This window comes from Panthera tigris, chromosome F3, assembly GCF_018350195.1.
Source record: "Panthera tigris isolate Pti1 chromosome F3, P.tigris_Pti1_mat1.1, whole genome shotgun sequence".
NCBI classification, from domain to species: Eukaryota; Metazoa; Chordata; class Mammalia; order Carnivora; family Felidae; genus Panthera; species Panthera tigris.
In genome coordinates this window covers 66,400,748-66,426,756 of record NC_056678.1, presented here as the reverse complement: position 1 = coordinate 66,426,756, position 26,009 = coordinate 66,400,748, and the positions used below count along the sequence as shown (strand labels likewise).

The window sequence follows — 26,009 nt, the reverse complement described above, 5'->3', positions numbered from 1 at the left end:
GCTAAACGTAAGGCCGCACGATTTCTTGCGGAACCTCATTTTCTTCCCTAATGGTTCTTTTCCCAGGGGGCCTGCCGAGGGCAATTCCCCGACAGACAATACCCCGGGTAGTTTTAAGGCCAAATTACTTAGAAGCGGGAGGACAAGAAGCTACACTGTCGGTGGGCGCCCTGCAGTCACCAATCCGTCCAGAGCCCGGGCCCTGCCACTCAGGCTGGGATAGCTCGGCTTCCTTCCAGCAACGGAGGAGGAACAAAGTGCCTGTAATAGCTGACAACCGAGCAAATCTTTTGAGCAACTTTCCCCTCGCCCGATTCTTAGAGAACAGCAGGTGGGATTCACGGAGGAGAGCTTGGGTAGGCCGAGCGTCACCACGCGCCCCGCTGTCACCACGGCCATGTCTTCTGGGCCTGGCGCTGTTCGGCGCGTGGCAGGGTCAGCGGTGCCTAAACGTGGGTCGCAGGACAGAAGGCGGACCGCAAGGAAGCAAGCGGTACCCTGTGTCGGGCCGGGGGGTTGAGCGAGGCTGTGCACAGGGGGAGTAACCCCAAGCCTGTAAATTAGCCCAGAACGTCACTGCTAACAACAGAACGGAAACCACATATGTGGCTGAAAAGTGCCGGGTAGTCATGTTAAAAGAGGTGGAAAGCGCCAGGTACAATTGCCTGCAATATATTCAGCCCTACATACCCCAGATATGGACGTTTTAGCACGCAATCGGTATTTTAAAAATTATTAATGTGCCATCCTGCCTTCTGCATGTTGAAGCTTTTGAAATCTGGCGAGTCTTTCACACTCAGGGCTGTGTAGCCTCGAGGAGGTTCGCGCACATCCCCGCGTCCTGGTTTCCTCCTCTGTGACTCTGGGCAATGAGGGCAGGTACCTGATCAGGCTGTTGTGAGAAGCAAAAGAGAAAGATAAATGTCAAGAGCCTCTCGTGGTCCTGGGCAGGGAACTGCTCAGCAGACACTAGCGGTGACCCAGCTACCTTCTCACTTCCTCAAGCTTGTTTCCCTGGCTGGTGTGAACTTTGGTTGACACGTTGTCTCCGGCGGTGGGTGTTGGCTGTGGGTGAAAGAGAAACCGACCAAAGGGTCAGGGCCAGAGTTCTGCTAGAGTAGTCGCGGTGTAAGCCCCATTTTGTTCCAATAAACCCCATTTTTATGCCCCCCCTCCCCCGGGGCAGAGCTTGGAGCCCCTGGAACATCACAGGTGCATTTCCATCTGGGCAGAGGGTGGGAGCAGAACGGAGGGATGAGGGAAGAGACGGACTAAACAAGGGTTCAGGTTTTACAGGAGGCTGGACATTTGGAGGAGACCAAGAGAGACTCTGTGCAGTGACTCGTAAACTGTTTTTCTTTCTACGCCTGCCCCGCCCCCCCCCACTTGGGCAATTTCATATCTTAATTTAATCACTAGCCCCTTACTTGTAGCAAGAATAATTTTTCTGTGTGGTCTCAAACTATTCTGGGGCTCCACTGAGCAGGCTGAGGCCACCTCCCAGATGCAGCCCCCTCTCCCCAGGGCGCTCGCGGCGGCTCAGCAGGGCAGGGGACTGGAGAGGGTTGGGACAGAGAGCATACCCATTGTAATCACCAGCTGCTGCGTGCAGGGAGGGGAGGGGGACAAAGCTGGCGGCCCAGGAAGGCTGCCTTTGCTCACACGGTCAGGGAGGTCTGGGAAGACCCCTTGAGAAAGTGACCTTTGAGCTGAGGTCTGAGTAGAAATTACTAGGCATCAGAAGCGGATGGGGGCAAGAGAGGGCCTAGAGCTCTCTAAGCAGAGGGAACTCTGTGCAAAGACTTTGGGCAAGAAGAAGCGTTGCACGTGGGAGAACTGAAGGCCTACTGGCTAGGCCAAGGTGCAGAGCAAGCAAGGGTAGGGTGGAAGGGGGTCAGCAGGGCGACCCAGGTCAGGCTTGGCATCACCCTGTAGGCGCCACCCACCTCTGTGGTCTCTCTCCTAAAAAACCTATTTCAGGAGACGCAGCGGAAGGTTAGGGTGGCGGCGGAGGTAGAAATGTGGAGAAGGGGACACACTCGGAAGATGTTTCCAGCAGGGTGAACTACGAGAGGGAGTTGCCCTTTGGGTAGAAGGGGTGTGGGGAGGAGGTGTCAGGGTGCTGTCCAGGTTCTGACCTGCCAGAGAGGGGCTGCCCTCGCTGCCCCTGCCCCGGTGGCTCATCGCCAGTGTGAGCCCTGGGTGCGTGCTGTGCAGGTGCACATCTTAATGTGGTCTCTTTCTGAACACAGAGGCGTGTCTAGGGAGAGCATGAGTGAGAGCTGGAGGAGAGAGTGTATAGGCAGTGGGGGCCCCGAGAGGACGCCTGCGGAGAGGTGCACCTAGAAGGCCTGGGTGAGGGGAGGAGGAGAGCAAGGACATGGATGGAGGAAAGAGGGACTAAGGACACTGAGGTGGAAGACTCTGGATATTGATCAGAGATTGGAGGAGGGGAGGGGCGGTGGGGGAGGGAGGAGGATGGGGGAGGGGAATCAGAGATGGGGGGGTCAGAGACTGGAGGGGGAAGGATGGGGGAGGGGGGATCAGAGATGGGGGAGGGGGGATCAGAGACTGGAGCGGGGAGGATGGGGGCATGGAAGGGTCAGAGACTGCAGGAGGGAGGATGGGGGAGGGGAATCAGAGATGGGAGGGGGAGGATAGAGGAGGGAGGATCAGAGACTGGAGGGGGGAGGATGGGGGCGGGGGGAGTCAGAGATGGGGGCGTGGGGGGATCAGAGACTGGAGGGGGAGGATGGGGGTGGGGGGGGTCAGAGATGGGGGAGGATGGGGAATAGGGAAAGGGTGATCAGGGACTGGGGGACAGGACGGGGGGCTGGGGAATCAGAGACTGGAGGAGGGAGGATGGGGGAGGGCGGGGGATCAGAGATCAGGGAGCCAGGGAAAGGGGCGGGGGCGGGGGGGGGGGGTAGGGGGAGGCGGCCAGGGGGCAGGGTTAGGGGGGGAAGGGGTGGGGAGATGCGAGAGGAGGGGCAATCGGAGGTGGGCGGGACGCGGGGCGGGCCCCGGGGCCGACAGGGAAGTCCGGAGTCCACGGCGCCCACAGGCGGCCGTGGCCTTTTGCTGCCCTGGGGGCTTCCCCCGGATCCGTGGAAGCCCTGGGGGCGCGCGGGGCGGCGCGCGCGCGGGGCGCCGGAGACCGCGGGTCCCGGGGCCCCGCGCGCGGGGGGCGGTCGCCCTTCCGCCGCCCCGGCGGGTGGCTGCTGTTGGTTTGCTGGCTCTGGCTGCCCGCGCGCTGCCCCGGCAGCTCCCCCGGCGCCGCCGAGCTGCGGTGCCTGCAGATGTCGGCCTTCGCCAACAGCAGCTGGGCGCGCTCCGACGGCCTGGCGCTGGTCGGGGGGCTGCGCGCCTACCGCTGGAGCGGCGCCTCGGACACCGTGCGCTTCCTCAAGCCCTGGGCCCGGGGCTCGTGGGGCCAGCGGCAGTGGGACGACATGCAGCGCCGGTTACGCGTGTACCGCAAGGGCTTCACCCGCGACATGCAGGAGCTCGTCAAAATGCTGCACTTCGACTGTGAGCTGGACGGCGGCCCCCCGGGGCCGGCCCCCCGCCCCCCGCCCCGGGCCGGCGTCGCCCCCTCCACGCCCCCCCCCGCCCGGCGTCCCCCCTATCCCCTATCCCCGGGGCCCGGCGTCCCCCCCCCACTCCCTCCCCCCCCCGGCCCCCTCCCCCCGCCCGGCGTCCCCCTTACTCCCCCCAACCCCCCCCACCCCCGGCACGGCGTGCCCCCGTACCCCCTATCTCCGGGGCCCGGCGTCCCCCTCACCCCCTCCCACCCCTCCCACCCCCCCCAGCCCCCCCACCACCCCCCCCCCCGGCACGGCGTGTCCCCGTACCCCCATCCCCGGGGCCCGGCGTCCCCCCCCCTCACTCCCTCCCCCCCCCCGGCCTCCTCCCCCCGCCCGGCGTCCCCCTTACCCCACTCCCCCCCCCCCCCCCGCACAGCGTGTCCCCGTACCCCCTATCCCCGGGGCCCGGCGTCCCCCTTACCCCCCCCACCCCCCCCACCCCGGCACGGCGTGCCCCCGTACCCCCTACCCCGGGCCCGGCGTCCCCCCCCTACCCCTGGGACTCCCCGCTCGCACCTCCCGGTCCGGGTTCCCAGGATCCTGCGCGCTCCCTGCCTCTGACCCTCACGCTGCGCGCGCTGCCCCAGACTCCGGGTCCCCCGAGAGACCCCGCACGCCTCCCCCACTTCGGCCCTCCTTCTCCGCGTCTTCCCAGATCCCTTTGAGATCCAAGTGTCCGCTGGCTGTGAGGTTCTCCCCGGGAACACCTCGCAAAGCTTCTTCCACGGGGCCTTCCAAGGACAGGAGATCCTCCGCTTCCAAGGCACCTCTTGGGTGCCCATCCCAAGTGCCCCCGTCTGGGCAGACAGGGTCTCCAGGAAGCTCAACGAGGACCAGGGGACCCGGAAAACAATACAGTTGCTCCTCAATGATACCTGCCCCCTGTTTGTCAGGGACATCCTGGAGGCAGGGAAGTCGGAGCTGGAGAAGCAAGGTGAGCCCGCCCCCTCTCCCCCCTCCCTGCCCTCCTCTCCAGAGCTCCACCTGGGTCTTCCTTCCCGGAGCTCACAGCCCTTAGATCATCCTCGGGGTGGGGGTGGGAGTGGGGAGGCTCAGGAAGGTGGGGAGAGGGTGCGAGGGTATTTATTCATCCCACAGACCTTCTCTGAGCACCCTTTGGGTTCCGCGATCCGAATTAAATAAACACTGAGGGTCAAACAGGCAATCTACCTGAGGGGAGGGGGAGAAGGCAGGTGAACAATTAAGGCAGTGGGACCCGTGTGACAGCCGAATGCAGGGCCCTCATGGGAGCCTGAGACGGGGGAGGGGGTCGGGTCCAGCGGCTTTCCTGGAGAAGACAACACAAATGGATAGGTCATGACCGACTTCACCTCCAGAGGTGGAAACGTGGGATGCGGAGTTCCTGCCTTGAGACCCCCCCCCCCCACTCCCGTTTCTTTGTTGGACACAGTGAAGCCCGAGGCCTGGCTGTCCAGTGGCCCCAGTCCCGGTCCTGGCCGTCTGCTCCTGGTGTGCCACGTGTCCGGCTTCTACCCAAAGCCAGTGTGGGTGACGTGGATGCGGGGTGAGCAGGAGCAGCCGGGCACCCGGCGCGGCGACGTCCTGCCCCACGCTGACGAGACGTGGTATCTTCGGGTGACCCTGGACGTGGCGGCCGGGGAGGCGGCCGGCCTGTCTTGCCGAGTGAGACACAGCAGTCTAGGAGGCCGGGACATGGTCCTCCACTGGGGTGAAAAAGGTCTGGTACCCCACAGGGCCCGGAGAAGAGGGTCCTCAGGCATAGAGGGAGGCACTGGCCGGGGGTGGATTTGGACACACACAAGGATAGAGGAGTTTCCAAGATGAGCCCCCGCCCACCAGGAGGGTTGGAAGGAGGGGATTCCAGATATAGGAAGGAGGGGAACAAAGTCGGAACTCAAAAAGGATTGAGACCAATGTTCCACCTACAGGAAGAAAGAGAGACCAAACACCTGCAGGTCCAGAAGTAGGTGGTAAATAAAGAATCTCAGAGGAGTCATCCCCAGGAGACCGCCGGGGGCGGGGGGGGGGGGCACAAGGGAGCGGCAGGTCCTGAGAGCTTCCTGACTGTGCACAGCGTGGTGTCCACTTGTCCCCGGCTCCTTTGAAACGGGTGCCCTTCTTGTAATTTTATAGTTGAAGATGTGGAGACTGAGCTGGGTCAGGTTCACTGTCTCATGGTGGGAGGTGGAAGACTGGATCTAGACTGAGGTCCCGGCTACAGAGCGGTTGCCCTTCCCCCGTGTGCCGTCCCGCCGTGTGCTGGAGCGAAGGGGTCAGGGCGCCCAGTCCCTGAGATGACATGGGGTCTCCAGACTACAGAGGAAGGGAAATGGGCACCTGTGTGGGCCACCTGGCACCTTCACACGGGCTTAGACCGCGGGCCTTGGGATAGAGAGGGGTCCTGTGCTGACAGCCTGTGTTCTCCACGCAGGGTCCCCCACGGGGCTGATCGCCGTGGCCGTGCTGGTGTCCCTTGTGATCACTGGGTGTGTTGTATACTTAACCCTCAAGAGGCGCTGGTAGGTTCCCCTTCCCGACCCCTCCTTCCCTCAGCCTCTGCCCGTTTCTTCCCTCCTCCAGCCCCTCTCCCCTTTTCCTTAATGTGCTCTCCCTTCCTATGCTCTCGCAGCTCCTATCAAAACATCCTGTGACTGTGCTTACGGCACCTGTTGGCCTGGGACTCAGGAGCCCAAGTTCCCAGGACGGCAGCTCAGCCGCTGAGGGTGAAAGAGAGGTGCCCTGAAGAAGCAGGCAGTTGTCACAAGGCTGCTCTCATCACATCCTTTCGACAATTCATCTAAGAAGATTTAAGTTCTTTTCCACTGTACTGCAAGTTCCTAAGCCCAAGTGGTTCTACAAAAATAGAAGTGTGGACTTCCAGGCACAAGCGGATGCGGGCCGGGGCGGGAGGGAGTGGGTGCCCGTTGGTTGTTTGCACGGTGGAATCGGGAGTGAATCAGGAAGTGCTTGGTCCAGCTTCTTCTTGTCAAGGATAAAGGAAGACCGACCAGAAAATGAATGAAGGAATGAAGGAATGGATGAAGACCCTGCGCTTGGCTATAGCCCACACTTTTCAAGAAAAGGGCACTTTTCTTGAAAGGGGATTTTTGTGTGAGCATCCCTGATGTTCAAATGTGCGCTCAAACTGTTACAAGGTATTCGGGACACCCCAGATACGTCTCTGCTGGTTGCTGGCAATGTGGGGGGCTCCTCGTTTGTGTCTCTTCTGGAAAGAAGTTTGTCCTGAATGTCGTATTGGTAGTTTTAGGGCGTGGTCTCGTATGTGAATTTGGATTTATAAAGGGGGATGTTTTCCCTTTAAAATAAAGTGAGCTCATGGAAAAAGCAGAAGTTTGCCAAGCTTTTGTTTGCCGCAACTGGCTTATGAAGGAGAAGCCAGTGTGGATGTGTGTTGCGTAGATAAAAAGTTACTCTGGGTAGGGATATTTGTCTCAAGGGGCCAGTTGCTTTTTTCACATTGGAAGAGGGTCGCGAGGGTGTCTCCCCAAATAGGCTCTTCTGCTTACGGCCGTTAGATGCGACGGTGCTCAGGAAGGGGTGAACCCACTGAGCAGGTGTGAGCTGCACTGATCACCGCCCAGCTGGCTGCCCTGTTCCTGGGTCTGACCTTTGAGCGTCCAGAGGAAGTGGCACAACACTGTTGCCGGAGAGTCTTTGCCTGAGAAAATGAAGATTTGGCGTCTTGTGTGCTGAACTCTCTGGTTGAGCCAGGATGTGGGTTTAGCTCTTTCTCCTGAAGCCGTGGTTCCCAGTTGTGGTCTCCCGACCGGCGGCCTCGGCACCACTGGGAACTTGCACGTTATTCTAGACCTCACCCTAGACCTACAGAATGAGAAATGGGGGTGCTCTCCCAACCCCGGAAGCTGTGTTTTAACAAGCCCTCAGATTTCAGCGAAAGTTAGAGAGCCGCTGTGCTCAGGCTTTGGGTAACGCTGGGCTACAAATTCCTCAGAAATGCCAAGTGAAAATACCGGCCTGGGGTTAGTCAGGAAGGGCTTCCTGGAAGGGGAGTTTGGCACAGGACTCGAAGAGGCAATGAGGTGAACCAGCCGATGCCCTGGGTCCGGAGACCAGGGTTCTGGCCTCAGACTCAGTTTCCTCCTGTGTCAGACGGAACCAGGAGGCAGAACCTCAGTCGGGCCCCGAATGTGCCAGGGCCTTGGTCTTGGACCGCCAGCCTCCAGCCCGTGAGAGATACATTTCTGCTGTTTCTCAGCCACCCCTTCTGTGGCCTTTTGTTACAACAGCTCGAGTGAGTGGAGACAGATTACGCCACAGGGTAAAGAGCAAATGTGTGCAAATATGCGGTGGTATTACGGTGCCTTCAAACCTTGGCCGTGTTACTACTGCCTTTGGTGTGACAGTGGGCTCAGGCCATGCGGTTCAGCTTAACTTCCAGCCCTGTTAGGCCGCCAACGCCTCGCACTGGCCTTCCTCCTTCTTGGTGCCTGCGTGTTCAAGCCCTTTCTGAAATCTTTCTGGAAACGCTTCAGTGTGGATTTACGGTAACCCTGCTTTGTTTTTTGTTTTTTTTTTTAATTTTTTTTTTTCAACGTTTTTTATTTATTTTTGGGACAGAGAGAGACAGACAGAGCACGAACGGGGGAGGGGCAGAGAGAGAGGGAGACACAGAATCGGAAACAGGCTCCAGGCTCCGAGCCATCAGCCCAGAGCCTGACGCGGGGCTCGAACTCACAGACGCGAGATCGTGACCTGGCTGAAGTCAGACGCTTAACCGACTGCGCCACCCAGGCGCCCCTACCCTGCTTTGTTTTTAAGCGACCGATTTATTACTGTGGAAATAAAGGCCTGTCTTTGAGAAAATCTGTCCTGCTTTCCAATCCTCAGTTTATTTATTATGGTTATTTTAATTTTTTTAATGTTTATGTATTTTTGCGAGAGACAGAGCGCGAGCGGGGGAGGAAGAGAGAGAGAGGGAGACACCGAATCCGAAGTGGGCTCCAGGCTCCGAGCTGTCGGCCCAGAGCCTGATGCGCAGCTCGAACTCATGAGCCCTGAGATCATGACCTGAGCTGAAGTCAGACGCTTAACTGACTGAGCCACCCAGGCGCCCCTCGATCCTCAGTTTAAAACATCTCCAGAAACGCGGAAGGATTCATTCTCCACGGGGTTGATGTTCTCTCTGTGAATATCGTGCTCTTGGCTGAGTGCGGTGCTGTTCGTCACTTTCTTGTCGCTGGGCTCCAGAACCATCCTTCGTCTGTGCTGGGGGATGATGGGTGGAATCCCTCCGATCACTTCTTTAAAGTGAGCAGCAGAGTTTTCAGTAGAGGGCCCTGGAGAGATGCTGCTGGAGGAAGGGACCCTCTGCAGGTTCGAGCTCCTGCGTGGCGTGGTGGGTGTGCAGAATGGGCGCGAAGGCACCCCGCGTGCCGCTGCCCCACCCGCCTTCCCAGAGCTCACGGGCACTGGGGGACCTCGCAGCCTCAGCCTGGGGATGACCTTCCCATGCCCTCTTGATGTGGACACTCCCAGGTGCCACTGGGACTCCCTGCGCCTCCTGGCGTCCCCATACCCACCGCAGACACTTGTATGTGCTTAGTCCCCCTGCCGCCTGGAGGTCCCCACTGAGCCGCACTGTCGCCAAGCCCCGGGCCGAGGTCTGGAGAGCTGCTTCCAGCTTGTCCAGTGACTGCAGGCCAGCTCTGGCCCGAAGAAGCCAGCGAACTTCTCTGCCACCCACGGGGCTGAACTGCACCTTCTCCGATGAGGTCTGCACTCCAGCCTCTGCGGAGGAGGCTCACCTCTCGGGGTGTATTCTTCTTCCTTGGATATTCTCCCCGGCCCTGGGGTCCTATGTAGAGTTTCCTTTTATCTTATAGTTATTTTCTTATAGTTTATTAATTCGACTGGACTCCCGTTTGGCTCACTGATTGGTTTCTATTTCCTCATTGGACTCAGGTGGACGCACGTGGGTGTATCTGCGACCGGAGAGAGGAATCGGCCAGCTCTCCAAGGCTATCCCTCGAATTCACTCTTGCTCTTGGGTCTACGGCACAGCGACGAGCCACTTGGCGTTAACTTTTCGTCCTGGAGCTTCGATCTGATGTTCTGTGTCAGGCCATCCTCTGTGCCAGGCTTCGAGGCGTGCTGTTAATAAGCCAGGACAGGTGTAAACGGGGACCAACTTTCTGGCCATTTACTGCCTCCTGTGTGTGCCGTGCCCAGTTGTAGCCCTGACTCCTCTCCTCGGTGCCTCCTCTTGGCGTGGCCTCTGTTCCAAGGCCACCGCACCTTCCCACACCAGCGCGCACTCCCCAGGCTCTCCCGTCACTTTGGTCCCGTGGCTGCTGAGCTCACCTTTGCGTGCACTTTCGTGCCTCAGGCTCAGCTCGGCTCCTGCGCTGCGATACAGCCCGGGAGAGGCTGTACCCTCTTCAACTTCTTTTTCTGAACTCGCGCTGGCTTTTTGCATGGTTTGCATTCTCTTGCTGATTTTATCGAACCGTCCCTATAGGGATTCTTCCACATTTTTACCCCCCACCCCCCCAGCTTTTCACCCTGCATATTACCACCTTTCCTATCTTCTGGCGAAAGTCAGGATTATCCGGGAACGGTTCCTACATCTTTCCTCCTTCCTGGCTCACAGCGTGAGTGATTTTCCACTCAACCCCATCTGCAGAGAAATGTCTGTCTTTGCTAAGCCGGACCCTCGCATCGGGGCTTTTCTGGCACAGCCTCCGGGCTCCCGCCCAGTGTCCCGCCAACCACAGGCTCCCCACCTTTAGCACCCCAGTGTTCACACACAGCCTGTGAAGGTTAAAAACAGCAACAAAAAACCTGGCCTGTGGGCAAAAAATTCTCGCGTTGAAAAATCCTGCAGTTATGTGTCTGGATACTGTTTGACACTTTAACATATGTCTTTATTCCTTTCCTTGAAATTTTCTCTTCCGTTCTCCTTATCCGTGTCAGATACCCACTCATTTCCCTGCACCGCAGAGGAAGAATGTGGCAGAGCAGAAAACAGAAATGCCTTCAGGGTCATGCTAGGTTCTGTTTCCAAATGTTTAGCGATTGCGGGCAGGATAGGATGTCAGTGCTTGAACAGAACATCCTGACAAAACAGGAAGACCTTCCCAAACTAGAACAGGATGTTCTCCCTGGTGGGGAGGCGTCGGGGGGCTCTAACTGCAGAAAGCACCTGTCCCAGGGAGGCGGCAGGGTCCCCGAGACAAGGACTAGGTGGCAGTACGGGGCAGCAGAGTGGGGGAAACTGACAAACGTCTCACGCTCCTGATTGTGGTGCAGAAATGGCAGAGGGGACACTGGATCTGAGAGGCTGAACGGGAAGTGAGGTGACTATCTGAGCAGTGATCTGTGTGGTTCTGTGAATGAGTACCAGGGGCTGTTGCTGTGTTAGAGTCAGGACTCCAGGGAGGGGGTGGGCGGGAAGACACCAGGGACAACTAAGGTTACGTCTCCCCCACCACAGACTGGGACGATGCTCGGACTGAGAAGTGACAGGTTAACCAGTAGAAACTAAGGAAAGTGGTATTTCCTGCACACTGAGCTTACAGTCGAAGATTTACACCTGCTACCTGTGGGTGGCCAAGAATTGTCTGCATCCTGGGTAAATTATAACCCTTGGCACTGGAGCCAAGGCATGTTGAGACACTCTCGGTGATGGTATTGGAACATTCGTCTGGTCTGGAGATGGACACAGAATTTAATACTGGGTCCTGAAATGCCTCCGGGTTACGATGAGCTCCCTGTGAAGTTAGGCCGCGGAGGGATGTGTAGCCTGTGAGTGGCCACACGGCGGTCGGCGGATAGAAGAAACCAAGGGTCAGAGCCTTGTGAGAACTTCCTGAGAAGATCGTTTCTGTTAGTTCCAGAAAAATAGCTCGAAATGGAAGAAAGTGGAAAATCACACGCATGGCCTGTATCTTGGATTTTATATTTCAACAACACTAACCACAGCTACCATAGCAACGAGAGCCCAACACCTTCCTGGGGCTCGGAAATGTAAATCTGACTCCCAGGGAACACTTTTTGAAAGGCGTGAAGTCACACGTTCTGTGCTGCACTTCAGACTTTTAATGTCCTGGCTCGGGGGAAGGAGAGACAGGAAGCGTAGCTGGTGCCTCGCGGTGTTCTCGCCGTGTGATCAAAGGGCGCCGACACGGAGAATGTGCTTGTGCTCCGAGGTCTGGGCCAGGCCAGGGGAGCGAGCACACAGAACCAAGAGGGTTGAGATGTCCTGATGGCTTTGCAGCCTTCGGAAAACCAAGCCAAAGTCGCCTTCTGTCGGGCCTCAGAGCCAGGTGCCATGGCAGAGTGACCCATGTGTCCCTTGCAGATGTGACAAGAAGAGCTAAGCTTAGCTCTTTGCACAGATGATATGAGCACATACCTGGAAAGCTCAAGCGTCCATATTTGACAAAGCAAAGAAGGACTTGAACCGGAATGGGAATTTCGTCGTGCGGACAAGGTAAGTGTATGAAAATCAAAGCTAATCTCTCTATTAGCAAGAACCAGCTAGAAATGAAAATGAGAATAGTGCACATTCCAAAAAGCGAGAGAAGTTTATGATTCTTAGGAATGTACTTCACAAGAATGGCACATGCCCCAAATAAGGAAAAGCAGAGGGTCCTCAGGACAAAAGACGTGTTCGGAATTAATGGAAAGGTGTACTCTATTCTTTGATATAATCAAATATCAACCCCCCCAAGAGGGTTCATGTAAATTAAATGAAGTTCTTAGTATTAAAACTGCCAAAAATGTGGGAAAAAAATGGTGCAGGTATAGGATCTGCCATACTGAATATTAAAACTCAGAGACACTGTCACCAAAATACTGTGGTAATGGGCGGGGGGAGGGGACAGATGTTTAGGGGACAAAGTTGCATCAGGTGGAAAATAAGTCATGGAGATTCTGATGCGCCGTGCAGTGAATACACACACAGTCATCAAACTGGCTGAGAGACTAAGTTTCAATTACTCCAGACACTTGGGGTGCCTGGTGGCTTAGTCGGTTGAGCAGCAGACTTGGGCTCAGGTCGTGATCTCTCCGTTCCTGAGTTCGAGCCCTGCATGGGGCTCTGTGCTGACAGCTCAGAGCCTGGAGCCTGCTTCCAATTCTGTGTCTCCCTCTCTCTCTGCCCCTCTCCCGCTCACACTCTGTCTCTCTCTGGCTCCATCTCTCTCTCAAAAAATAAATGAACATTAAAAAAAATGTATTCCAACCACTAAAAAGCAGTAATTATGTGACCTGATAGACGGGCCAATTATTGCTACAGTGGCAATGATATTACAATATGCAAACGTTTCAAATTCACATGCATGCCTTAAATGTACACAATGTTATATGTCAAACATATCTGAATCCAAATAAAATAAAAAATGAAAAGCTAATAAGAGACTACTCTGTTAATAACACTGACCAACAGTTGGATCGAGGAGTAAAACAGGAAGACGAGGAAGAGCGTGTGATCTCATGTCACTGCAGAAGAATGATCAGTGAGGGCTCGTCTCTCCATCTCGAAAAGAAGATAATATTGGAGCCCCACCTGACGGCATCAGTAAGTTCCAGACGTATTAAAGACTGAAGTTTGAAGGGTTTTTTTTGTTTTTTTGTTTTAGCAAAATAGGAACTGGGAAACTATAAAATAAAATATACACATGTTAAGGGGCGCCTGGGTGGCTCAGTCGGTTAAGCATCGGACTTCAGCTCAGGTTAGGCTCTCACAGTTCATGGGTTTGAGCCCCGCGTCAGGTTCTGTGCTATCAGTGCAGAGTCCCCTTTGTATCCTCTGTCCCCTTCTCTCTGTGTCCCTCCCCCCTCTCAAAAATAAATAAATATTTTAAAAAATACGCATCTTAAAAAAATTAATATTTTGTACGGCAACAAACAGCATAAATTGACCCTAGATTGGGGAACATACCTATATTGCAATTTACGTACAGCACTAGCTAATATGATAGTAATGAGAAAAAGTCTCTTGCTCATTTATAAGAAAAAGCTCGGGGGGCCTGGGTGGCTCAGTCGGTTGAGCGTCCGACTTCAGCCCAGGTCATGATCTCACACTCCGCGAGTTCGAGCCCCGCGTCGGGCTCTGTGCTGACAGCTCGGAGCCTGGAGCCTGTTTCGGATTCTGTGTCTCCCCCTCTCTCTGCCCCTCCCCTGCTCACGCTCTGTCTCAAAAATAAATAAAAACAGGGGCGCCTGGGTGGCTCAGTCGGTTAAGCGGCCGACTTCGGCTCAGGTCATGATCTCACAGTCCGTGAGTTCGAGCCCCGCGTCGGGCTCTGTGCTGACAGCTCAGAGCCCGGAGCCTGTTTCGGATTCTGTGTCTCCCTCTCTCTGACCCTCCCCCGTTCATGCTTTGTCTCTCTCTGTCTCAAAAATAAAAATAAAACGTTAAAAAAAAAATTAAAAAAAAAATAAATAAAAACATTAAAAAAAAAAAAGAAAGAAAAGCTCCACACTCAAACAGTAAGTGGGCTAAGATTGAACAGATAGCTCCTAAAGAAGTGGCTCATAAACATAAGAAAAGATAATCATCCTCATTAGTATTCATGGCAATGCAAATTACAGTAAAAAAAACCAAGATACCCATTCTCACCAGATTCGCAACAATAAGGGAGCACAGCCCGTGATTTTTTTCAAAACAGCCCTTGTTTGACAAAATCTCTTCACGTGAAACACCCACAGGCCTCTCGACTCAGAAACCCGACTCTAGAGACTGCATTTTACGAAAATGAAAGTGCCAGAATGTGAGGCTGTGCGTACAAGAAGGTAGTTCTCCCGGTAAGGATGTAGGAATGCTTACATTTCGGTGACACAAACCTGCCAACGGGCGGCCCTCGGGACCGGCCGTGGCTGCTAGAGGCAGAAACAGCCCGAAGAACACAGTTGGAGCAGAATAAGAGTTGATTTCTCTCACTAGACGTCCAGCGTCAGGCGCCCAAAGGCAGCCCCATGAAGTGAACAGGGACCTCCGTTCCTTCCAGCTCACCGCTGTCACTTGCTGTCACGCTTCTGTGTGGGATGTCATGGTTTTTCCATCCTGAGAGTTTCGGGGGGGCCGGACGGAGGAAGGGGATACCTCCCTTCTCCTCACCTTCCAGTGACTTCGTGGAAGACAGACACAACCGACGCAGCCGTTCTGGGTACGTGTTCCCGGGGGGGCACAGCCACGTGCCAGGGGGGTGGGACAGGTGGCGGTTTGCTGGTGGTAAGGCGCCCACTACGTGTCAGGTGGATCTGGGGAGACGGGAGTGGTGGCTGTGATGGGGTTTTGGCGTGGTGGTGGGGGTCTGCAGCCGACAGCCAAGAAAGAATTCTTGAGACGTTCTTTGGTGCAAAAAGGTGATTTTACTAAAGCACGGGGACAGGACCCCTGGGCGGGAAGGGCTGCACTGGGGTTGCGAGGAGTGACTCATTATATACTATGGAGTTGGGGGAAGGAAAGGCCAAAGGGAAGCCTCCAGAAGGACTTTCATCTGCTAAAGAGGACTCTTAGGACGCCAGGGGCCTTGCTGTGGTCAAGCGAAGGTTGTTTTCCCTCTAGTGGGGCATTAACATTAGGACAGTAGGGGCTTCCTGGAGAAATGTTAGGCTCTGCCTTTGCCACAAGTATTTGTCGACGGGCTGCAGGTCAGAAGGAAATTTAATCTCACCTGCCATTTCCTTCTGCCTTTGTTCCCACATCACTCTGCAGGGGAGGGTGATGTTGGGGCTCCAGGAAACTGAGTCTGTAGGTTTCTGGAGATTCGGCTGTTGATGAGATTGCCTTCTTCGCGTAACTTACTGCGACATTTGCAAACGGAGACTGATGGAGACTCAGACCCGGCATGGCATGACTGTGATCTCTATCAGGTAGCACTTGTTTTCTGTCCTTTCCTTTGTTCTTGGGCAGCCGGGAGTGTCTGAGGAATGTCTCACATCCCACCTGGGGGCAAGGGTGTGCTGGCTCCTGCCTGGCCCTCAGCCTGCCCCGGGCTCCTGCACCGAGGACCAGAACGGAGGCTGCCGTGGTGGGGGTGAATGACGTCTCTTAAAGTCGACTTGGAGGGGTGACGGCAGCTTTACGACGTTTTCGGAATCCATAACCAACCTATTTCTCTTAAATGTATCTTTCCTTTCTCCGCCAGAACGATGCGATAAACACGTGTGTGCGGTTGAAGAGAGCTTTTACAAGTGAAAGTTAAAACACGAGGTGCTAAGTGTTGTGTGGCAGTTCATCGGTCAGCTTTCCCTTCCCTACAGGGGACAGACCACATTGTCATACTTGGGCTTGAGGACATCCTCGAGTGAGGAAATAGGATAATAGCTTAACTTAACGTGGGCTGAAGCATCACGAAGACAGCAGGTGGCCTGGGACTCTGCCGCGACCTCCGCGTCCTTTCCAGAGGTGGCGCACGGCCTTCACTCTGGGTCATCACCCCCAAACGAGAGCTACGACCCTAACACGGGGGCTTCCTTTGCTACTTGGGAAACTCTGCGGCCCTTTCAAGGCTGGTCTTTAAGTTTTAGGCAGGGTGAGGGTGGCCCTTCGTCTGAGCGAATTGTGTGACCCTGCTGAAGTAACCCGCCAGAGGACTCTGCCCGAGGCCCGGGGGCCTGGGGCACGTCTCCCGAGCTGTCCCATTCTCCTGGCTGCCACGCTGCCTCCCCTGGGGCCTCCGAACTCCCAGTGTCTTCTCAACTCAGGGACACCGCCAGGCTCCCCAAGTTGCCCCCTCCTGGCTGCGCTTAGAAATTCTCCGCAAGGCCTGGGCCAGGGTGAGCGACTCACCTACGTATGACCCCTGTCTCAGAGACCACCGGCTGACCTGGACAGGCGTCCAGCGTCTGTCCCTGCGTCGGGCCACCGGGTAAGTCCTGCCTGGGGGAGGGGGTCCACTCACGTGACCTGTGGAAGGCAGAAGTAAGTGAACTTCCTCCTACTGTATTTTCCCCACAGGCAGGCAGATACGTCAGGGTTTCTGCACCTGCACTTCAGTCTCCATTCTGTGCATGTCTGTGTGCTCGCACACGCTTCCTGACCCTGGTGTCCTGGGCCCTGGGGTACATCACCGTGACCTAGTCTTGAATTCGACAGACTAATTATCCCTCCGTCCCCCAGTCACCACTGTGACTCACTTGTACTACTCACTTTTTAACTTTCTTCAAAAAAATTTTTTTTAACATTTATTTATTTTTGAGAGGCAGAGAGAGGCAGAGCATGAGCAGGGGAGTGGGGGGGAGAGAGAGAGATACAGAATCTGAAGCAGGTTCCAGGCTCTGAGCTGTCAGCGCAGAGCCTGACACGGGGCTCGAACTCACAAACGTGAGATCATGGCCTGAGCCGAAGTCGGACACTCGACCCGACTGAGCCAGCCAGGTGCCCCTAATTTTCTTTTTTTTTTTAACTAAAAAAATCTTTTTTATTGTTTATTATTTTTGAGAGAGAGAGAGCAAGCAGGGGAGGGGCAGAGAGAGACAGAGAGAGAGACAGAATCTGAAGCAGGCTCCAGGCTCTGAGCGCTCAGGACAGAGCCTGACGCGGGGCTCGAACTCACAGACCGCGAGCTCATGACCTGAGCTATAGTCGGCCGCCCAACCGACTGAGCCACCCAGGCGCCCCTCATTTTTGAATTTTCTGTATTTTATGATGTTTGACATCTTGAGGATCTTGCTGGCCAGGAGAGACTGTCCCTCTAGGGCGGGCTGATTCTGAAACTAGCAAATGACTCTCTTAGGCGCTCACCTTTCATGTGGCACACCGGCCAGCCCACATCCCATGTCCCCAGCCACCCCCGTTCTCTGACTCAACGCCAAGCCAAGATCGCCCCCGTCCTTCACTGACCCAGGGCCCGGTACCAGCGACTGGAGACCCTCCTGCCGGCTGCAGCCCACCGGCCGACCCTGAGCCGCTGAGCTGGCCCTGCCTCGCCTTTGCCGTGGAAACCACAGTCGAGGCTTGGGCCCCGCTTTCCCTCACTCCTGCCTCCTGGCTGAACTTTGCGCTCTCCCACGCGGACTCTTTCCTTGGAGTCTGTAGGTAATAAAACTCTTCTTTCGGAGACAGGTGTCTGTGTCTGTCACCTTCCGCACCTGATCTCAGGAAAGCCTGGGACGAGTTCCCACGTCCGGGGAGTCACTTCTGCCGCTCTCGGCCCGCACGTGCTTCTTTCTTATCCAGCAATGTCACAACACCCTCTTGCCTGTGTTACACCTCTTACTGCACCAAACACCCCGGCTGTTTTCTCTTTCTTACCGGCCTGTTCCTGCAGCCCCACGAGGGAGGCTCTGTAAGACAAATTGTCATCGTGCTATTAAAAGTCACGGGTGAAGGGAACCGAGTCTTGCTGGAGGGTGGGGAACATACAGGAGCACTTTGGTGGAAGTCCTGCCTGGTCAGGGAACATTGAGAACAGTGCTCGCCGTGAGGGGGCGTGGGTCTTAGGGCTCCAGACAAGGCTTCACTTTTCTGGGTTAACCTAGAGGCACTAAGCCTCCACCCTGGAGTCTTTTAAAAGGCTTAGGATGACCAGAGTTCCTTAATGTTCGACAGGACAGGGAGTTGGGTCAGTTCATGGGGTAAAATCCACAAATCCTGAAAGTATTTGATGTTATGGAATCGGTCATTACATGGATTTTCGGGCCGATGTGATACTCGAACATTTTGCAAATAGAGATACCGCTGTGCGAAGGGTGAGCCTGAGTCCAAAATAAAAACTCAGTCGCCAATGGTGTGCCCTAGGCAGCGGCTCCCTCTGGTGGCAGCACCCCGTTCCGCTGGTCACCACGAACACCCTCATCCGGGGCCCCCTCCCCGAGCTGGTGCCTTTGTGGCCCGGGAGGTGGGGGGCTCGTCCCCTGCTGACGTCACACAATTTTAGGCAGGGCTGCGGCTCAGAGTTCCTTCCAGGTTGGGGGCGGTGGAGACCACGGAAGAGGACGCTGGGGTCGGCAATTGTGTTCCGATGGGGGCCAGAGAGTACATAATTGAGGCTCTGTGGGCCGCACTGAATGAGTATGTCTGTGTTCCAATAAAACTTTATTTATGGACACCGACGTTTGAATTTCATGTAATTCTCCCGTGTCATGAATCATCGTTCTTTTGATTTTTTCCCAACCATCTGAAAATGTAAAAATCATTCAAAAAATACGCTGAACCTCTGATGGGATTAGAGAATCACTGGTTGTTTTGGGAGCGGCTCTAGTATTGTGATGCACTCCCAGTGCTTGTAGAAAAAAGAATAGGACAGCTGGAATTTGGTGGCGGTGTGGGTAAGTGTGGGGGTGAAGCTGTGGGTGTGGAAGGGGGTGTGGAGGGGGTGTGGGTGAGGGGAGGGGTGTGGAGGGGGTGTGGGTGAGGGGAGGGGTGTGGAGGGGGTGTGGGTGAGGGGAGGGGTGTGGAGGGGGTGTGGGTGAGGGGAGGGGTGTGGAGGGGGTGTGGGTGAGGGGAGGGGTGTGGAGGGGGTGTGGGTGAGGGGAGGGGTGTGGAGGGGGTGTGGGTGAGGGGAGGGGTGTGGAGGGGGTGTGGGTGAGGGGAGGGGTGTGGAGGGGGTGTGGGTGAGGGGAGGGGTGTGGAGGGGGTGTGGGTGAGGGGAGGGGTGTGGAGGGGGTGTGGGTGAGGGGAGGGGTGTGGAGGGGGTGTGGGTGAGGGGAGGGGTGTGGAGGGGGTGTGGGTGAGGGGAGGGGTGTGGGTGTGGAGGGGGTGTGGGTGAGGGGAGGGGTGTGGAGGGGAAGGCCAGGCCAGAGGGAGGTGGGCCAGTTAGCTTCCCCAGGCTATTCTGCCCACTTCCGCGTGTGTGTAACTTGCCTGTAATGCAGCCTAACAAACAGGGAGCAGCATCCTTTTGGCAAATAGCCTCGACCTCGCGAGCCCCCATCTCCCAGGAGCATCATTTAACCCCAGAAAGGCTGGAAGGCTGTGGACTCAACACCGCGGGCATGTGGAGGGAGCCCAGAGGCCCTGGCGCGCTGGCCTCCCCCTCTGGTCTGGACAGCACCGTCCTTCCCAGGCTGGCCGCGGTGGCCGGGAGACACTGCTGCCGAGGGGCCACAGCCATCGTTAAGTACCGGCCGTTCAGAAAGACGTGCGGGCCAGGTGCAGAGCCCTGGCAGGGCTTTGCTGAGCCCTGGTCCCAGCGCCCGTCTGGCAGCTGCAGCTTTCCAGCGCACAGATGATCTAAAACACGAAGGGATAAAGACCACTCCTCGTTACAGCCGTTTTGGTAGAAGCTCCTCAAGATTTATGGCTGAGCTCTGGGCTGTGGCCGTCGGATGGTGGTCACGGGGAGGCAGACAGACGGTGAGCCTCTCGTATCTATCCTGACGTGGAAGTTGTGACGAGATCGGAATTCGTATTCGCCTGATTTTACAGGAAAGCAGACTCCGTCAAATCGGCAGATTTACCAGTTTTTCAGAACAGCATTGCCGAGATAAACCATGCCCTACGGAAGAATATAATTGAAAGACAAAAATGATCTGTGTAGGACAACTGCTAATGTTACGTATATTAAGGGGACTGTTTTGAGGAGTTTAATTAACACGGCTGACTGGATCGTCCTTACACCTACTTGTAATGTTTCCTTTCTCTAGTTGCGTCTTTGCCGTTAAGGGTGAGCATACGATGCTGTGCCCAGCCTGCACTCCCTTTGTGGCTCCTGCTCTCCCGTATTTCACAGTATCCACACCAACACAAGTTGTAAGCCCCATACACGGCAGCTGTCATTCACGGCTCTGTGAATAGAATATTCTTTTCTTACTATTTTATAAGGGATTCATTTACTTTATTTTATTAATTCATTTTTAAAAGTTTATTTCTTTATTTTGACAGAGAGAGGGAGCACGAGTGGGGTAGGGGCAGAGAGGGAAGGTGAGACAATCCCAAGGAGGCTCTGCCTTGTCAGCAGAGAACCTGACTTGAGGCTTGAACCCACGAACCGTGAGATCATGACCTGAGCTGAGACCAAGAGTCGGACGCTTCTCCGATGGAGTCACCCAGGCACCCCAGGGATTCAGTTATTGATGTGTTGGACCTCAGTTACAGAGAGTCGAGGGAATCAGGTTCCTCAGCTCAGGGTATGTCAGCATCTCTGGTTGGGGCAAGGACATTTTCTTCCGCGTATTCATTTATTGTGTTTATCCTCATTAATCACTTCCATTCCCAATTTCATACCTAGACAACTATTTTAATTTTTTTTTGATGTTTATTTATTTTTGAGACAGAGGGAGACAGAACGCGGGTCGGGGAGGGGCAGAGAGAGAGAGAGGGAGACACGGAATCCGAAGCAGGCTCCAGGCTCCGAGCTGTCGGCAGAGCCGGACGCAGGGCTCGAACCCACGAACCGTGAGATCATGACCTGAGCTGAGACCAAGAGTCGGACGCTTCTCCGATGGAGTCACCCGGGCGCCCCAGGGATTCAGTTATTGATGTGTTGGACCTCAGTTACAGAGGGTCGAGTGAATCACGTTCCTCAGCTCAGGGTATGTCAGCATCTTCTTGCTCTTTTCCCCCAAACACCTGCTCAAAGACTCTGCCAGGTGTGCAGCTAACCTGCTGTTTACAGTTGCTGTACGATGTGACATGTCCACCACACAGCATCCGTCACTCCCCTTGCGGGACCCAAGTCACCTTTGATGCCCTAGAGCGGAGACTCGTGCTTATTCCTTCATGGACATGAACACATGGGCGCTATAATAAGGCCGTAATCTTTAGGATACAGAAACATTGTCTCAGCAAAGGTACTGGGTGTGTTTAATGAAAGATTAAGTGAGATTATAGAGGAGGGCACGGCACGGACTCCCCAGCACACAGTGGTCAGGAACTGGAATTGATGTTGATGAAGGCACAGCTCCAGGAGCACCCGTGAGCTCCCTCCACCTACCGATCCGGAATAAGCTGCTCCCGTGGCCCCTGTTTCTCATTCCTCACTCACACTCTCCTGTCGTGGAGGGTCCTGTAGAGTAGGTCTTCTGGCACGTGGAAGGCCACACGCATAGGGAAGGAGGGGGGTGCTCTGCTCCTTCCATCCGTACGGCATCTCCGCAACAGGAGGAATTCATGAAGGGAGGACCTCTGCGACCAACAAACCAAAACAAGCAGCCGGACAACAGGGGTCCCCTCCCCTAGAGGGACAAGGGGCTGTGACCCTGTGTGTGGCAGGGTAGCAGGAGCAGGGTCCCCACCCCTAGAGGGACAAGGGGCCATGACCCTGTGTGTGGCAGGATAGCAGGAGCAGAGAAGGGGTCCTTGGCTCAGTTATGCTCATCATCTGTAAGGGCAGATGCGCCTTCTTATCTGGGATTTTGGGTGGGTAGGTGCGTGGGTGTTCTCCTTGACCCTCGAAAGCAAAGACTTTAAGGCTACTGTCATTCGGGTTTCACTTTTTTTGCCCAAGGACACCATGTGCCTCATTGGGGCCAGATGTTCAAATCGATGTGTCTGCTCATGCCCACTAAGAACACACAAGAATTTATTGGTCTTTCCAGCAATGTAGCAGGTAAAGAGCAGGTGATGACAGAGAGCAGGTGCCTTTCTGCGGAAGCATGGCCCCCCAGCAAACCAGGAGACAAAGGGGGGAGGCATCCCACACCTACATGGCAGGCCATCTATAGCCTCCTTCATTTTAAGCCCTAAATCAATAGTTTAAACAAATGTAGATTCCACGTGACAGAAGAGACAGGAAGATGTGTGGCTTCCTATTGTTTAGATGTCTACTTTTGCCGCATTGACTATTAAAAAGTTATTGTAACCTCAAGATGAAGGCATCAGCATCTTCTTAGCAGGTGAAAAGTCCAGTCTCCCGGAGCTTTAATGAGACGTGACTCACCGAAGCTTCTGCCTAGGTCTGCTGTTCACTGAATCAAAATCGATGAAAGTCTTGCCTATGCTTCCCGAATGTAACCCCAGCCAAATCAAATGGGAGCCTCGTAGCTACTGTCTCATCACTGTCACGGTGTAAATCATCAGACATCAAAATAACTCCTTTCATACCTGCCTGGATGATAAGCTTAGCACATTCGTTACAAAGGAACAAGGAAACGTACCTTTCACACCTGTGGTGTGCAATCTGTGTTCATGATGGCATTCAGCTCTGCGTGGCACACGTCAGGGTGTTTGGTATTTAGCTTGCTGTCCGCCATTTCCCTCCAAGGGATCTGGTCGTCACGGAACCTGCTTGGCATCCCACTGTATCCTGTCCCCATAATCATGTTTTCTGCACTCATGAATCACGCTCTAACCTGGCAGCTGGGATCTTTGCTTCTTGGTGTCGATAAGAAGGCCACTGCCAAGGGGTGCCTGGGTGACTCAGTCGGTTGAGCGTCCGACTTCGGCTCAGGGTCATGATCTTGCAGTCTGTGAGTTCGAGCCCCGCGTTGGCTCTGTGCTGACAGCTCAGAGCCTGGAGCCTGCTTCGGATTCTGTGTCTCCCTCTCTCTTTGCCCCTCTCCCGTTCATGCTCTGTCTCTCTCTCTCTCTCTCTCTCTCTCTGTCAAAAATAAATAAACATTTAAAAAATATATATATATAAAAAAAAGAAGGCCACTGCCATGAAATACTTAGCCCATCCCACATAGTTGCCCCTTTCGTGCAGAAAACCCCATTAATGCTAAACCTGCTTAGCTAGACCCCCTCCCAGCCACCCACACTGGGTCTGCAAGCCTGCAGGCTGGTTCTGGTCCCCAGCCACTGCCACCAAAGCACACCCAGGCCATTCAGTGATCTCTTAAATTAGCCATTTAGCGCATTGATTTTCAGCGTTTCATTCTGAAAACAGAAGCGTTTTCAAGTCTAGGCAAAAATGGAGGGAACTTCAGGGGTGATTTCAATACAGTTCTCACTATTCTTAGAAAGTAGAGTAGCCAGGGGCACCTGGGTGGCTCAGTCGGTTAAGCCACTGACTTCGGCTCAGGTCACGGTCTCAGTTTGTGGGTTCGAGCCCCACATCGGGTTCTGTGCTGACAGCTCGGAACCTGGAGCCTGCTTGGGATTCTGTGTCTCCCTCTCTCTCTGCCCCTCCCCCTCCCCTTTCCCCGCTCATGCTCTGTCTCTGCCTCTCTCTCTCTCTCCCTCAAAAGTAAATAAACATTAAAAAAGAAATTTAGAAAGTAGAGTAGCAAACACATCACAGCTTTGCAAGGTTTGAGCAACAAAGTAAAGATACGAATCGAGCCGCTGATGGGTAGGCTCTTGTCCAAAACTGGGCCGTGCGTCTCGCAGGTTCTGATATGTTGTGTTTTTATTGTTCTTTAGTCCTAAATTCTTGTACATTTTTAGCATGATTTCTCCTTGGACCAATGAGTTCCCCAGAAGTAGGTTTTTATACCAAGTATACGTGCAGCTATAAACATTTACCTTTTTCTGCAGATGCTGGTTTGCCTTGATTCCTCTCTATCTTTCTGGTACCTACTAGTGGCTTGGCTTTGCCGTCTCCGTGAAGCTCACAGAAAGCTCAACAGTCTGTGTTGGATGATCTGCCCGTGATCTTTCGGAGCTTTCTGGGTGTGTAACAAATTGCTTTTTTCTTTTGTTGCTTTTTATCTCCTTTCATTAACGTCTTTGTCTTTACCTTTTGACAATATAATTATTATGCATCTTGGTGTGGGTCACTTTGGATTCATCTTATTTGGTGATTGCTTTGGGCTTCCTGGATCTGGATGTTCGTTTCTTCCTCCATGCCATGCACGTTGCTGGTCATTTCTATGAACAAGTTTTTTGCCCCCTTTTCTCTCTCCTCTCTTTCTGAGACCCGCGTAATAACGTGTATATGAGTCTGCTTGATCATGTTCCATAAATCCTGTAAGCTGTCTTCTCTCTTTTTCATCTTTTCTCCTCTGTATCTCTTACCCTCTCTTTTGTATTTTTCCATTCCTTATCTTTTTACTGCATTCAGGACAAGTGCCTCAGAAGTATCTTCCTTCCCTCTAAATCATTCCTCAGCTATATCTATCATGCTCTTTGACACATCCATGGAGTTCATTACATCATCAGTTTACCTTTAATTTCTAGATAGTCGCTTCTTTTTTTAAAAATATGAAACTTATTGTCAAATTGGTTTCCATACAACACCCAGTGCTCATCCCAACAGGTGACCTCCTCAATGCCCATCACCCCCCCTCCCCCCCCACCCCCCATCAACCCTCAGTTTGTTCTCAGTTTTTAAGAGTCTCTTATGGTTTGACTCCCTCCCTCTCTATTTTTTTTCCTTCCCCTCCCCCATGGTCACTTCTGATAGGTTTTTATGTACAGTTGTCTTTGTAATTACATTCTCAGTTGTCTTTCAGAATTCCACATTCCAATTCCAACAACCACAATATTTTAGTCCTAGGTAATTGACTTATATTGTTTTGTGTTTTTACTGGCATAAGGGCTTGGTAATCTTTGAGGTCATAATTGTTTTTAATCTATGTGAATTTGGTCAGCATAATTGAAGAAATTTTTTCTGCAAAGACAGTTTGCCTTTGCCGTGACCACTATTGAGATCTGGCCTCAGACTGGGTGTTTCAGACCCAGTTTTCACTTCCTTGCAGCACGCTTCCTCTGGAACTCATCCCAGGGATACCATGCCCGGCTCTGCTTCTGCACCCCTAGGCTGGACCCTGTCACCCTTGGTTCCCCACTGCCCGTTTCCTGCTTTTCTGGTGTCAGCCATACACTTCTCTGGCCTCCCCTCGGCATCCTGGAAGCCCAGTTTCTGCCTCTTCTGCTGCAGCAACTCCAGGCTCTGCTTGTGTTGGCTTTTCATCTGTCATACATTTTCTCTGTCTGTTTGCTTTGGAAGAAGTAGAGTTAGAGAGATCCTGACCTTTGTGTGTCACAGCCTCTAAGAATATGTCCTGTCTGTGTTCTGTTTGCACAGTAGGACCAACTAGCCTCATGAAAGAAAAACGGAGTCCTTGATCTCACACTGAGATTTAAACATAACTGTGTTCTTTTCTTTCTTCCGTTCTTTTCACCAAGCAGGAGATAAGTATGGGGAGAACCAGATCAGTTAGAGAAAAAAATGATGAAACTATAGTTTTCCTTGCAGTGGCTACGATTTATACACAATAAGCAATTTTCTGGCTGGGATATGAAAGGATGTGGAAGATCTTTGTTTCCATAGTAACACCAATAATTTCAGGTATTATAAAAATTGTACTTATCTATGAAACTATTGAAGAGAGATAGAAACAAGGAAACCCCCAACGGACTGATTTCCAGAGAGAGGCACAGCTATGGAGGCAACATTGGAGGAGAAAGCCTGCCAGCCCTCAGAGAGATGAGCCGGGAGTGGTGGAGGTGAGCTGCGGTCGGTGGTTTCAGAGACCCTGAAATGCAGCAATAATTTACTTGACTGAACAATTCTCCCTGGCTTCCCACTCCTGTTGTGCTGAGAAAAGGACAGTGTGGGTGGGGCCGCAAAGCAGAAAAGACTCTGGCCTCATGTGTCCTTGCAATTTCTAGAAACAGATGGC

The 26,009-nt window shown here is 54.0% G+C and overlaps 1 protein-coding gene and 1 pseudogene across 1 annotated transcript; one reads left to right on the top strand and one right to left on the bottom strand.

Annotated features, from left to right (window-relative positions):
• The first annotated feature begins 2,271 nt into the window (after positions 1-2,271).
• On the top strand, positions 2,272-6,917 carry LOC102949709 (antigen-presenting glycoprotein CD1d-like). The gene is made up of 6 exons (XM_042975728.1): positions 2,272-2,336; positions 3,065-3,531; positions 4,243-4,521; positions 4,999-5,286; positions 6,001-6,088; positions 6,199-6,917. The coding sequence occupies exons 1-6, from the start codon at positions 2,272-2,274 to the stop codon at positions 6,218-6,220; spliced, it is 1,209 nt and encodes a 402-aa protein (XP_042831662.1). The 3' UTR covers positions 6,221-6,917.
• Positions 6,918-22,377: 15,460 nt separating this feature from the next.
• LOC102955620 lies at positions 22,378-24,147 on the bottom strand (annotated as a pseudogene).
• Between the last annotated feature and the right edge of the window lie 1,862 nt (positions 24,148-26,009).